Raw genomic sequence first — 11,504 nt, 5'->3', positions numbered from 1 at the left:
TCTGCATGAATGGTTTGTCTTTGTTGTGGTTGATCAGCTGTTACGATTAAAGATATGGTTTACTTTCATCCCCGTTACAGTCTAGGATAGCAGGTGTTATAAGATCTCACTTTCTTTGTTGAAAAATGGAGTCAACGCCACGAAAGAAAGGTTACGATGTAAGTTTTTTGTTTTAATGTGATCGATCTTCTTGCAGTTGGAGCGGCTGAGTCATAATTTTCGATTTTTTTCCAGCCAAAGCCGTAAAAATAACGGCTTCAAAGTCCAGTATTATAATGTTTTTCTTTGCTTGGTCTCGTTTATTAATAACGGTTTTATTGAAAAAAACTAGGATTCATTCAAACAAATTTTCAAGTACTAGTGCATAATATGTTGACATTTTCACCAATTTTGACTAGTGGCAATTGGATGCTGTACCTGTTTGAGTTGTAATACGCCAGAAATAATAAATAATAAATGAAGGTGAAGGTTTAGCCTTTTTTAAAAACTGATTTATCCTACCATTACAATGCCTGCACCAAGTTACAAAAAAAATGTATATGCAGGAGCATTGCAGTGGTTTTCAGCTATACGGTTTTTATGATGTACAAATGTATAGTACAATTTCTATCTACTGCTGGGTAAAATGAAAAAGCTTCCGAAAAGCTGGGAAACCTTCTTCAATTCTATAAAAATAAAGGAGTTAAATCTGACCCCAAAAATTATAGGCCCATCACTATTCTTAGTTGCATGGGTAAACTTTTCACATCGGTATTGAATAATAGGTTGACATCTTTCTTAGAAGATTTTTCTCTCTTAAATGAGAATCAGTTTGGTTTCCGACGGTTATTCTACTATTGACAGCATTTTTTCATTACATTTGCTTTTTGAACTATTAAAACAAAAAAAGAAGAAACTTTTCTGTGCACTTATAGATTTTGCTAAAGCTTTCGACATAGTTTGGCGCCCAGGTTTATGGTCAAAATTATTAGAATCATCGATTGATGGCAAGATGTATAATGTTATTAAAAATATGTATAATAATATAGTCGAGAATATTTAATGGTGTAGAATACTCTGATTTTTTCCCATGTAATACTGGAGTCAGACAAGGGGAAAACCTTTCCCCTATATTGTTCTCTCTTTATGTGAACGATTTAGAAAATTTTTTGTCTGAGAATAACATCTGTGGTTTACAAAGTCTCTCAGGTGATAAAGAAACAGAACTTGATAAATATGTTAAGCTTTTTCTTATATTATATGCAGATGATACTGTTCTATTGTCCAAAACTGCAATTGATCTTCAAAACCAATTGAATTCTTTACATGAATATTGTACTCGATGGAAACTAAAGGTTAATGTGGATAAAAGTCAAATTGTTATATTTTCTAAGGGAAGACCCCTTGATAACATTAGTTTGAAATACAATGGAAAGGAATTAGATATTGTAAATGAATTCATGTAGCTTGGAGTTGTCTTTTCTAGGATAGGAGGATTTGCGAAAAAGAAAAAATATAACGCAGATAAGGCAACGCACACGATGTATGATCTCATACGGAATGGAAGGATACACAACCTGTCCATAGAATGTCAAATAGATTTATTTGATAAGATTATACAGCCAATACTACTATATGGTTGTGAAGTTTGGGGCGCGGGCAATAACTCTGTAATCAAAAGGGTGCATATTAAATTCTATAAATTAATTATGAACGTTAAAAAATCGACTCCAGATTTCATGATATACGGGGAACTCAGACGCTATCATCTTGATATATGTATTAAACTGCGAATTATCAACTATTGGGCAAAGCTCATTAGTGGTAGCGATGGTAAGATACCTTGTATTCTTTATCGCTTGGCGCACAAGAATTTTGCTAATACTCCATGGCTTCAATATGTTAAGTCGATACTAGATGATAGCGGAAAATCGCATGTGTGGATCGAACAATCATTCGTTAGCACGGCATGGTTATATTCCTCTATAAAACAAACACTTGTAGACAGTTTTAAACAGAACTGGCTATCCAAGGTACATGAATCTCCAAAAGCTCTTAATTATAAGATTTACAAAGAAAATTTAGTTTGAAAATTATTTCAACATTCTTAATGACAAAAATGCTATAACTCTTTGCAGATTTCATACTATGAACCATAAACTACCTATTGAATCTGGTAGATGGCTTAATATTCCAAGAGAAAATCGAACTTGTACATTATGTCAAAATCAAGATATCGGGGATGAATTTCATTATCTTCTGGTTTGTTCAGCTCTTAATAATGAACAAAAGATGCATATTAAACAAAAATTTTATCTACGCCCCAATATTCTTAAACTCAATGAATTAATGAATAGCAGCCATCCACCAGAGCTAGTTAAGCTATGCAAATTTATTAATATTATTAATAAAAAGTTAGAATCTCCTGGGTAAATTGTTGATATCTGTGTACCTCCTATGTTTCTGCTCATTTGATAATTATTGTATAATTGTACATTTTATTTTGTTTTTTTATATATCTCTGTACCTATGTTATGGTTAATGAGAATAAAGATATATATATATATATATAAGTTCAACTAAAGTGTACGAAAACAATATACAGTATACTGCTGCATGTGTATATTGTTTAGGGACCATCCTAGACCCAAAATTCAGGGAGACTTCACTTCTCCCTCAGAGAAAAATAAGAAGTTTCAAATCCCGAGGAGACTTCTCAGTGTGCACAAGTTTCATTAGTTATTAAATTTTGCATGATGTTATCATATAATGACATTCCTTTTTTGAACTACTTCATCTTTCTAAGACTATGCAAAAAGACAAAAAGGTATAAGACCATTAACTAATGTATTTGATTTTTTTTTTCAATTAAAAGACATTAAATTATTATTAAATTTCACATCTAGTCAATCTAATGTCTAAAAACTCATTATTTACACATGCACCACAATTGATTAGTTCAATAACTTAAGGTTCATATAGCCTTCTCTATTTTTCATCCTTCCAGAATTTCAAGGTCTTGGCTAAGTCAAAGTTTTTCATTGAAGGACCATCCTCAGAAATTCTCATCAAGTCATTCACTGAACTATTGTTTAAATTGTTTCTCAACCTTGACTTGATTCGATTTTTGGGTAGAGAATCCTCTTTCACATGTAGCACTATTGACTGGTAGAAGTGTGCAGCACTGAACAAGTTTTACAATATTTGGCATTATAACTTCATATATCCATGCTAAGTTTTTTCACCAATTTCATTATGGGGGAAATTTGAAAAGAGCCTTTCACAAGCTTTTTGTATTGTTTATATTCCATTGGCACTTGTTCTTCGTTTAGTTGCCAGTAGCTTCTGCAATGGTTGTTGTTTAGCCAATTTACTCTTTGTTATGGCAGTTAATGTTAGAGTGATTGCCCTTTTTTTACTTTTATTTGCTATTTCTAATGTTATTTCTTTCACAAATCTTCACTTCTGATTGTACTTGACCAATTGGAACCCAACTTGGTATGATTGTTCCTTGGGTTATCCTGCATAGAACTGACATGGGGATAAAAAATGGTAAATGGTACATTTGAAGGCATAGAAAAGTTTCAAAGGGATCAAAGTTGTCATATGACTCCTTGTAAGAGTTATTGCCCTTGGAAGGTGAAAAAAAAGTTGTTTTTTTTTTTGTTGTTTTTTTTTTGTTTTTTTTTTTTTTTTTTTTGGGGGGGGGTTTACACAATATCTTATAAAAACTACATATTTGATAGATAGAAAGAAGCTTTCAATGATTCCTATGATAAGTACAATCAAAATCTTCTTGAGTCAAAATTGTTGGACAACTCCTTGTTACATTTTGTAAATTTATTGCCCTTGAGAGGCAAAATTTAACCAGGTGAGCAATTCAGGCTCCTGGGAACCTCTTATTGTAATATCTGTAAGTTAAAAAATAAATATGTGGATGAAAACTTGTACATGTACACAATATATGTGGGTTGGCAGAAAATTGCTCATTTTAGCATTCGATGTATAATGAAAGAATTCTATGATTTTACTTTGTAAGCAAACATTGGATTATACTCCAGGGGTAGCGCTGGGCATCGCCAATGTCGCAATTTGCGATTTTTTATTTTATCTGGCGACAAAAATAATCAGTTGGCGATTATCTTGGTGCCTAGGTTTTGTATATTAAAATTGACAGGAAGTTTATCAGAAACAGATATTTTCTCTAATTACACAATTGTGTTGACACCTGGTCAGAGTTAATTGACCATGACCAATTTACGACTGAAGGCAATTAAAGGTAGTTAGACCAGGCGCCGTGACTGACAATATCTCAGGAGAGGTGTCAATCAAATGTAAATATTTTATTGAGCCAATCAAAACTCTCATCATTTGGTCAAAGGTAAACACAATTATGGCCATGTGCACGTGGCTACATACATTGTACGAGCCTCACAGCCCTGTGATACATTCAGAAACAGACTTACCTAATAACAGAATAAATTAAATCCAATTAACAATGATTATCCCATTAGGAAGTGTCTGAACACTTCGAAATGAAAGAATTGATAAAAGAAAATGGATGACATTTGTTTACACTTTTGCCATTTGACTTTTGGCGGCGGGAAAATCGGTAAACAAATAGAATGGGGATTCCCAAAATCTAATTAAGGAAATACAACTCAGATATCAAAATAATTAAACGGGGACACAATTAATGGTCCAAGGTACAAAATGTAGTTTGCTAGAAATTTTTATCACTAGAAAAAAGAATCAAGTTTGTTAAAAATAATAAAAAAAAAAAAATAATCAAATTATATTGTAAGATAAATTAGTCCATAATTTATGGCATAAAGCCATTAAAGGACGAAGGTGAACATGTTATAAAATCAGGGACTATACGAGAATAGTTACATAAAGTCCTTGTTAGAAATAAAATACCTGTTTCTGGAGTAAAACTCTATTTTTTTTTTGCATATGAAAGTGACAGACTAGAGCTAAAAACCTGCTTTATACATGCATCAAGAGTGTATCTTGGTACATGCATGTATGTCATGAATATTGAGAAGTCTATGATGAAATTGGCTCAGGTTGATTTAAAATGTACAGTGCTGTCTATGTAAATTCAGTTTCTAACATTGCAGATGCATTCTCCTTGGCACAAGTGGGTTATTGTACTTAAGCTCATAAGACAAAATATTTAGACCTAAAGTTACAGTTATACATATACATGTGTAATGTTCTGAATGTAAATTTGGTTTTAAGTCTTATTTACAGTGTACAAGTTTTAATTGCATCATCCTAATTTTACAATTAAGGACTTGTGTAGTATATCTATTTTTATTGCTATTTTGTTAAAAAATCTTTTGATCTTGCATACAATACTTTTCAATCTCATGCCAGTCGAGTGAGAATGAAAATTATTGCTAGTTTCTATGTCCTCGCATGACTTACAAGCAACAGCGTAGGAATATTTGATAACCCAAGTACCACAAATGTCTGTTTGTTTACTGCATATGAAATAATGGCTAATTAGTGGCAATATTTTCTAGTCTACAATGGAAAATGCTTAAATACAGTAACTTACCCGATTAGAATGAATAAATCCCAAAATTATTCCACAAATTTTAAATGCGACTGTCATAGTTAACCGATTTTTAAAAAAAAATGTGTATCACAGCTGCACAACATTCGTTACGTCACGTGGCACGTCGCTGAAAAATTGTCACGAAAGGAAATTTTGTGACGCTTATGAAACTTACATATGTAGGTCAAGAAAACTGAAAATAAAAGAAAACTAATATCTTACAATTCAGCAAAACAGCAATAAACAGATTATTAAATATTTTTTCAACTCGCGGGACTTTCTCATACTCATCCGTCTTGTGGCAAAGCCGCTCAAAGAGATAAGCATGAGAAAGTCCCTTTCATTGAAAAATATTAAATAATCTAATAGTGTCAGTCCTATAATTACCCGGAGTTAGACAGTATTATTATTTGTTCAGTGTTCTCCCCATAAGTTTTAAATAGCACAGTGCTTACTGGCATAGCACAGCTCTTACGGCCTTCCTCCAAAATTATAGCACAGTGCCCATAGTGCATTCTAACTAAAATTAATTACTGATAGCACAGTGCTAATAAATCGTAGCGCTGCAAAGTACAGCGCTATAATGGCCTGGGGAGAACACGTTTGTCATAACTAATAGTTTAGCCAGCTGCTTATTCACTAGGTCAGTGTCTTCAGTTTATACTTAAATATAACCAGAATGCCAATGATGAAGCTCATTCTTTAAGTAAAGAGTATACCTGTTAATTGATTTTATTTAATTAAATCCAAGGTCAAACTATATTTACTTGTACAGTCATTTTTGTAAGTGTTAATGCCCTTATTTTACAATCACAAAAAGATATAGACTTGGATTATTTACATGTAGGGGGGTCTGCCATGTGTTTGTTTGTTCCCTAAGACATTAAAATTTGTAGCTTTTCTGCTTAGCAAGTGGTGTACATGTATATAAAGTGAAATCTTGTTGGTTCAGAAATAGTAATGTAGATAAGTATTAGCCTACATGTATCAGGGAGAAATCAGTGAAAACTCCTCCTAGTGCTCATTTCTCCCATTTGTCATTGGCAGGGAGGAAGAAGTTTGTGTAATACATGTAGATTTCATAGAGGAAAATGTCTGTATTCTTATTTTTCAAACAAACATGTAATTAACTTACTAAAATCTATGTCTAGATTAGAAACTGAGTAGCAAGGTCAGTAACCTCTTCCATTGGGTTGTTCTTGCACGTTTTAGTTGCATGCATGTGTACTGTTTGTTGATCTATTTCACATGCATGACATATACAATAATGGGAGTGTTGTGACAAGTCTAATTCTTGTGTGCTATTGTACATGCTAGCAGACCAAACATAATGCTCAATTTGTCTAAGTACTATAAAGCAGGATCTGTTTTATTGGCAAAATAATATCTTATCCTGAAATACAAATATATTAAAAAAAGATCTGCCATAGACCATTATCAGTGTTAATGTACTAGTCAATCCATGAGTTCAGATTTAAATTTATGGGTAGAATACATCTGTATACATAAAGGTTTGCTTCATATGTGTTCTATGTTAAAAGTAAATGTCCTCTTCACAGTCTCTTTGTCTTGCATTTTACTAATATATTTTTTTAAATGTCATTGAGCCATAAAAACTAATTTAGTGTGTAATATTACTGAGGTCAGTGTACAGATATGTTGGAAGATCATTGTTATCTTGCTATCATTAAAATAGTGTCTTCTCCTCTATCCTAAGGTAATTTATTTTGCATATAATTTTAAATGGTTAATGACCTCTTATACATTTACAAGAAGTATACATTTAAGATATTGTATAAGTGGACTGGTGATTGTTAAAGAAATGGTTAATTAAGAAAAATATTTACATTACAAATAAATAACTTAGTAAGGCATTACTGTTTGTAAATGCTGTTAAAATATTTTGATATGAATTTTACCATATTGACTATGTACATGTATATATATTGTCTGTAAAAGAAATATATTCCAAATGTTTATGTCTATTTTATCTGGTTGCAATTGATTGATACAGGAAAATATCAGATTGCAAGACAATTAGTACTAAGTATGGTCTTTATGAAAATCAGACAGGAGGTGATTTTTGCATTTCAAAATCCCATCAAATGCACTTTTATTTCTACTAGTAATTCAGGAACAGTTACAGACCACAAAACCAGTCCTAGTTTGTTATTTGGTTGTTATAATGGGCTTTTATACACCATGAATCATCTCTATGGCATAGATAGTGTCTGTGGACTGTTATTCTCAAGTTTTTAGAGAACTAGCAGAACAATACAACCCAAAATAAAGAATAAAGGAAAATAATTTTCATTTTATATATACATGTACTTACATGTATGAAATTGATGTCAGAATTATTAAACCTTAAAAAATAAAAAAAACTATAGAATAATCAATGACCTATTTGTTCACAGCTTGGAATACAACTGTAGGTATAAATTCAGGTACATGTATGTCAGCAGGCAGTAGTCTTTGGTGTAGCTTAGAAAAGATGGATTTCATTAAGTCTGCGGTGGAGCAAGAAACAGAAAATTTTGAAGGGGAGGTAACTCATTGAATTGAAATTATAGAAGACCATTTTAAAATAATTACGTATAGCCCGAATGCCCATATACATTGTACATACAAATTGTAATTCAAGTAAAGTGCATTTTCATTTTTTTATAAATGTAAAATACTTTTTTATTTTTTTTTGCAAATGAGATGTGTACATGATTTAATTGTCATGTGTTATATTTTCTATATTTGAACTGTACATTTATCATTAATGTTATTTCCACATGTACATGTAATTAACATGACAAATTAATAAACCCTTTTGGTAAAAATATAGTTTCACTATTACCCCTTCTACTTTGTAGCCTTAAGTATGTTTAAGTTTTAGTGATTACTGCACGTTGAAGTAGAAGTAGAGACTTATAATTCCTAAAGCATTATGACTGGTGTGTAGGCGAGGAGAAAGTTTAAGTTTGCTTTGAGATTTAAGTAGCTGTCTTTATAAAAATCAGACAGGAGGTGATTCATGCATGTCAAAAAACCACCAAATTCAATTTTGTTTCTGATTTTGTTTTTGATAAAAATTATATAGATTGTACATGGAATTGGCAAGAGTTATCATTCTTGATTATGATTGATTTGGTTGATTTAAGGAGGTAGACCTAAGGTAAGGGAGACAACTCTTAAAAATCATTGGAACATTTGTATGCAGCATTTTACATCCACTTTATGGAAGCATCTAATTAAATTGGATTGATTTTATTCTGCTTCAAACAAAAGCTTGAGAGGCTTTTGTGAAATTGAATATGATACAAACATTACTGATTTCAAGAGTTATGTCCCTTACCCTAGGTCTACCTCCTTAAGTGGAAGATATATGATTTTCTCAAAAGTGCAAACCTGAATACAGAAATAGTCATGTGAAAATGTAGCATGTGTAGACTGAAAAAGCATTGTTTGTTTGGTGGGTTTTACTACACCATGAATCACTTTACAATTGGCATTGTCTGAATTTTAGAACTCCTTGATTAGAAAAATTATGGGCTATATGCATAATTTATGTACATATTCTCTGTGTTTTTTCTGGAGCCTTTTTAAAGGGAATCCTCCTGAAAACACCCAATGCCACCCCCCCCCCCTAAAATTTGTGATTCTTGCATATTTTGTTTATACATGCTAAAGAACAGTAAGGACTTTTGGTACAATTCCTCCTAAGAACCTGGAGAAAATCTTAATTGTTTGTTTGTTTGTTTGTTTGTTGGGGTTTAACGCCCAAGCAGCGATATTTCAGCTATATTCAGGCGAGAATCTTAATTGTACATGTTATTATTCTCATACATGTATAGTTATAGAGATTGTTACTGTCAAAAATTGGCCCTCTTTATATATCTATTCTCAAAAGATTATTTGGTTTCATAATTTAAGGTAAATATATTATACAGAGGGTTCCTTTGTCATTCATTGAAGACCCATGGGTGGCCTTGAGCTGACATTTTTCATCCTGGCGACTGTGACTGTGACTCTTTGACAAATTCAACATACATGTATTCATACTCATTATATACAATGTCAATATACTTGTTAAATATGAAGTTATGATTTTGTTGACTTGTAAACATGACAAATCCAATAAAAAAATAAGCAATATTTCCCAGGTGAGATTGATCTGTCTTACTGTGCTAATCTACTTTTGACCCTTGACCTCTGGCCAGCTGTTTTAATCTTACATAAATGATAATAATCAATTGATAGTAAAGGTGATTGTCAGGAGATGTCAATTTTTCTTTGTTGTTTTAAATGGTTTTATTCTTGTCTAATCATTGTGGAAGGATCTTTTTATGTGGCTTCAACATTCTTTAGGGCATTAATGTGTGAAAAAGTAGTATTTATGTACAATTAAAAAGTGTTAGAGGGCACATACATGTAGTGAATTTTTTGGATGATAATTTATAAGTTTTCTATACAGAACTTCAAAATTATTATATTGGAATATTACTTGATATATGTTTACATGTAAGTAAATTTATATACCTGTACTATTTTTTGATAGCAAGTACATACATGTATACATGTTACTAAAGTATATAGATATTTGTCAATTGATTTTTTTAACACATGTAAAAAAAATCTATTACAAAATTAAATTTAAAAAGGAATTCTAGTATGTACATAAATTGTTCTTTTAAACTTGTGGAATATTCACCAAACAACCAAACATGTTCACTTTAGACAGGTTTTACTGTATAATGTCACCTGTAAATACAAACTCCAGGAATGAAGAAAAAAATCATTGACAAAAAGACTATTCAAATGCCAGATGATCATTTGCTGATTTCTGACATCAAAAATATGTGATCTTATTTGAAATGTTTTTTTTTTTTTTTTTTTTTTTTTTGTAGTCAAATAATGAAGAGTTATTGCTACATGTATCTAAGTATTTGTCTGGAAAATCTCCTTATTATATTTTTTTATAATTGCCTGCTATAGTTTGACAGGTGTAAATTATACAGTGCGTAGTCTATGAACCCATGCCATCCACAGAACTTGTTGAAAGTGTTTTTCAATTAATTCATACCCTAATTACAGGTACTGGTAGTTAGAAAATTAACAGATTCTATAGAAGTCTATTATCAATAATTTCTACCTTCCCTTTCTTCCAAGGATGAATCCAGTATTTCAGGGGGCTGAATAGAATTATAGGTCTAGCCTAGTGTCACAAGATAATTTTTTGGGTTTGACTGTATGTGAAAAATTCATGTCAAAATGTTTTGTTGTGTTTTGTGGGGTGTCATTTTGTCCAGCACACTTTTCCTTAATTATCATACACAATAATAAATGTAGAACATTGAATGTATATGGGTATTACTTTTTTTTTGTTTGTGTTTTTTTGTGGCTACTCAAATTAAACACAGCTCATACCATATTTGGTAGAAATTGTTAAATCCAGTATTAGCATTGCCCCTTCTAATAAATTTACTTCATTCGTGTCCATTGAAAAACTATTTGGCATGGAATTTATACATACTAGTAATATAAATCACTGAAAAAGTGCTTATCATGTGTGAATGTATCATGAATTGTTCACTCCATATAAAAAATGATATCATGATGTCTGCATATGAAAATTAATGACTGCACAGTATATAACCTAGATTTTTGTATATTTATAGCAATATTACTTAGTATATACATTACAATATACTTGTTTTGATGTACATGTATGAATGTCAACCTTTGAATAATTCGGTCATTTAAAAACTTTTTGTTCTATTTGCTAAATGAAGAGTTTGTTCTGTCATATGAGCACAGTGTATACAGCTGCATATGTGTGTATTATGAATGAATATACTATTGTAATAGGAACTACCAATTAATTTCCAGTTGTAAGTTCTTTAAATCTTTTACTGGTAATATATGGTGTAATTATTTCATACATTGTATAAACACATGTACTTAACTA

At 31.3% G+C, this 11,504-nt stretch overlaps 1 protein-coding gene across 6 annotated transcripts in view; it reads left to right on the top strand.

The window, feature by feature from the left end:
- Window positions 1–11,504, top strand: part of LOC148598883 (uncharacterized) — a 36,626-nt gene continuing 25,122 nt past the window's right edge. For 3 of the 6 annotated variants that reach the window (XM_088560952.1, XM_088560951.1, XM_088560950.1), the window contains exon 1: window positions 1–158. In XM_088560952.1, the coding sequence (XP_088417078.1) occupies window positions 126–158 (33 nt within the window). In that variant the 5' untranslated portion in view covers window positions 1–125. Of the gene's footprint in view, window positions 159–6,696; window positions 6,717–9,886; window positions 10,058–11,306; window positions 11,428–11,504 lie in introns of those variants that run through there. The other 3 variants (XM_088560953.1, XM_088560954.1, XM_088560955.1) reach the window with 3 other exon arrangements.

This window comes from Perna viridis, chromosome 14 (assembly GCF_037379345.1).
Source record: "Perna viridis isolate PV_CMFRI_1.1 ecotype Kerala chromosome 14, ASM3737934v1, whole genome shotgun sequence".
NCBI classification, from domain to species: Eukaryota; Metazoa; Mollusca; class Bivalvia; order Mytilida; family Mytilidae; genus Perna; species Perna viridis.
Note: the sequence above shows the minus strand (reverse complement) of the source record. Positions and strands in the feature narration are given on the sequence as shown.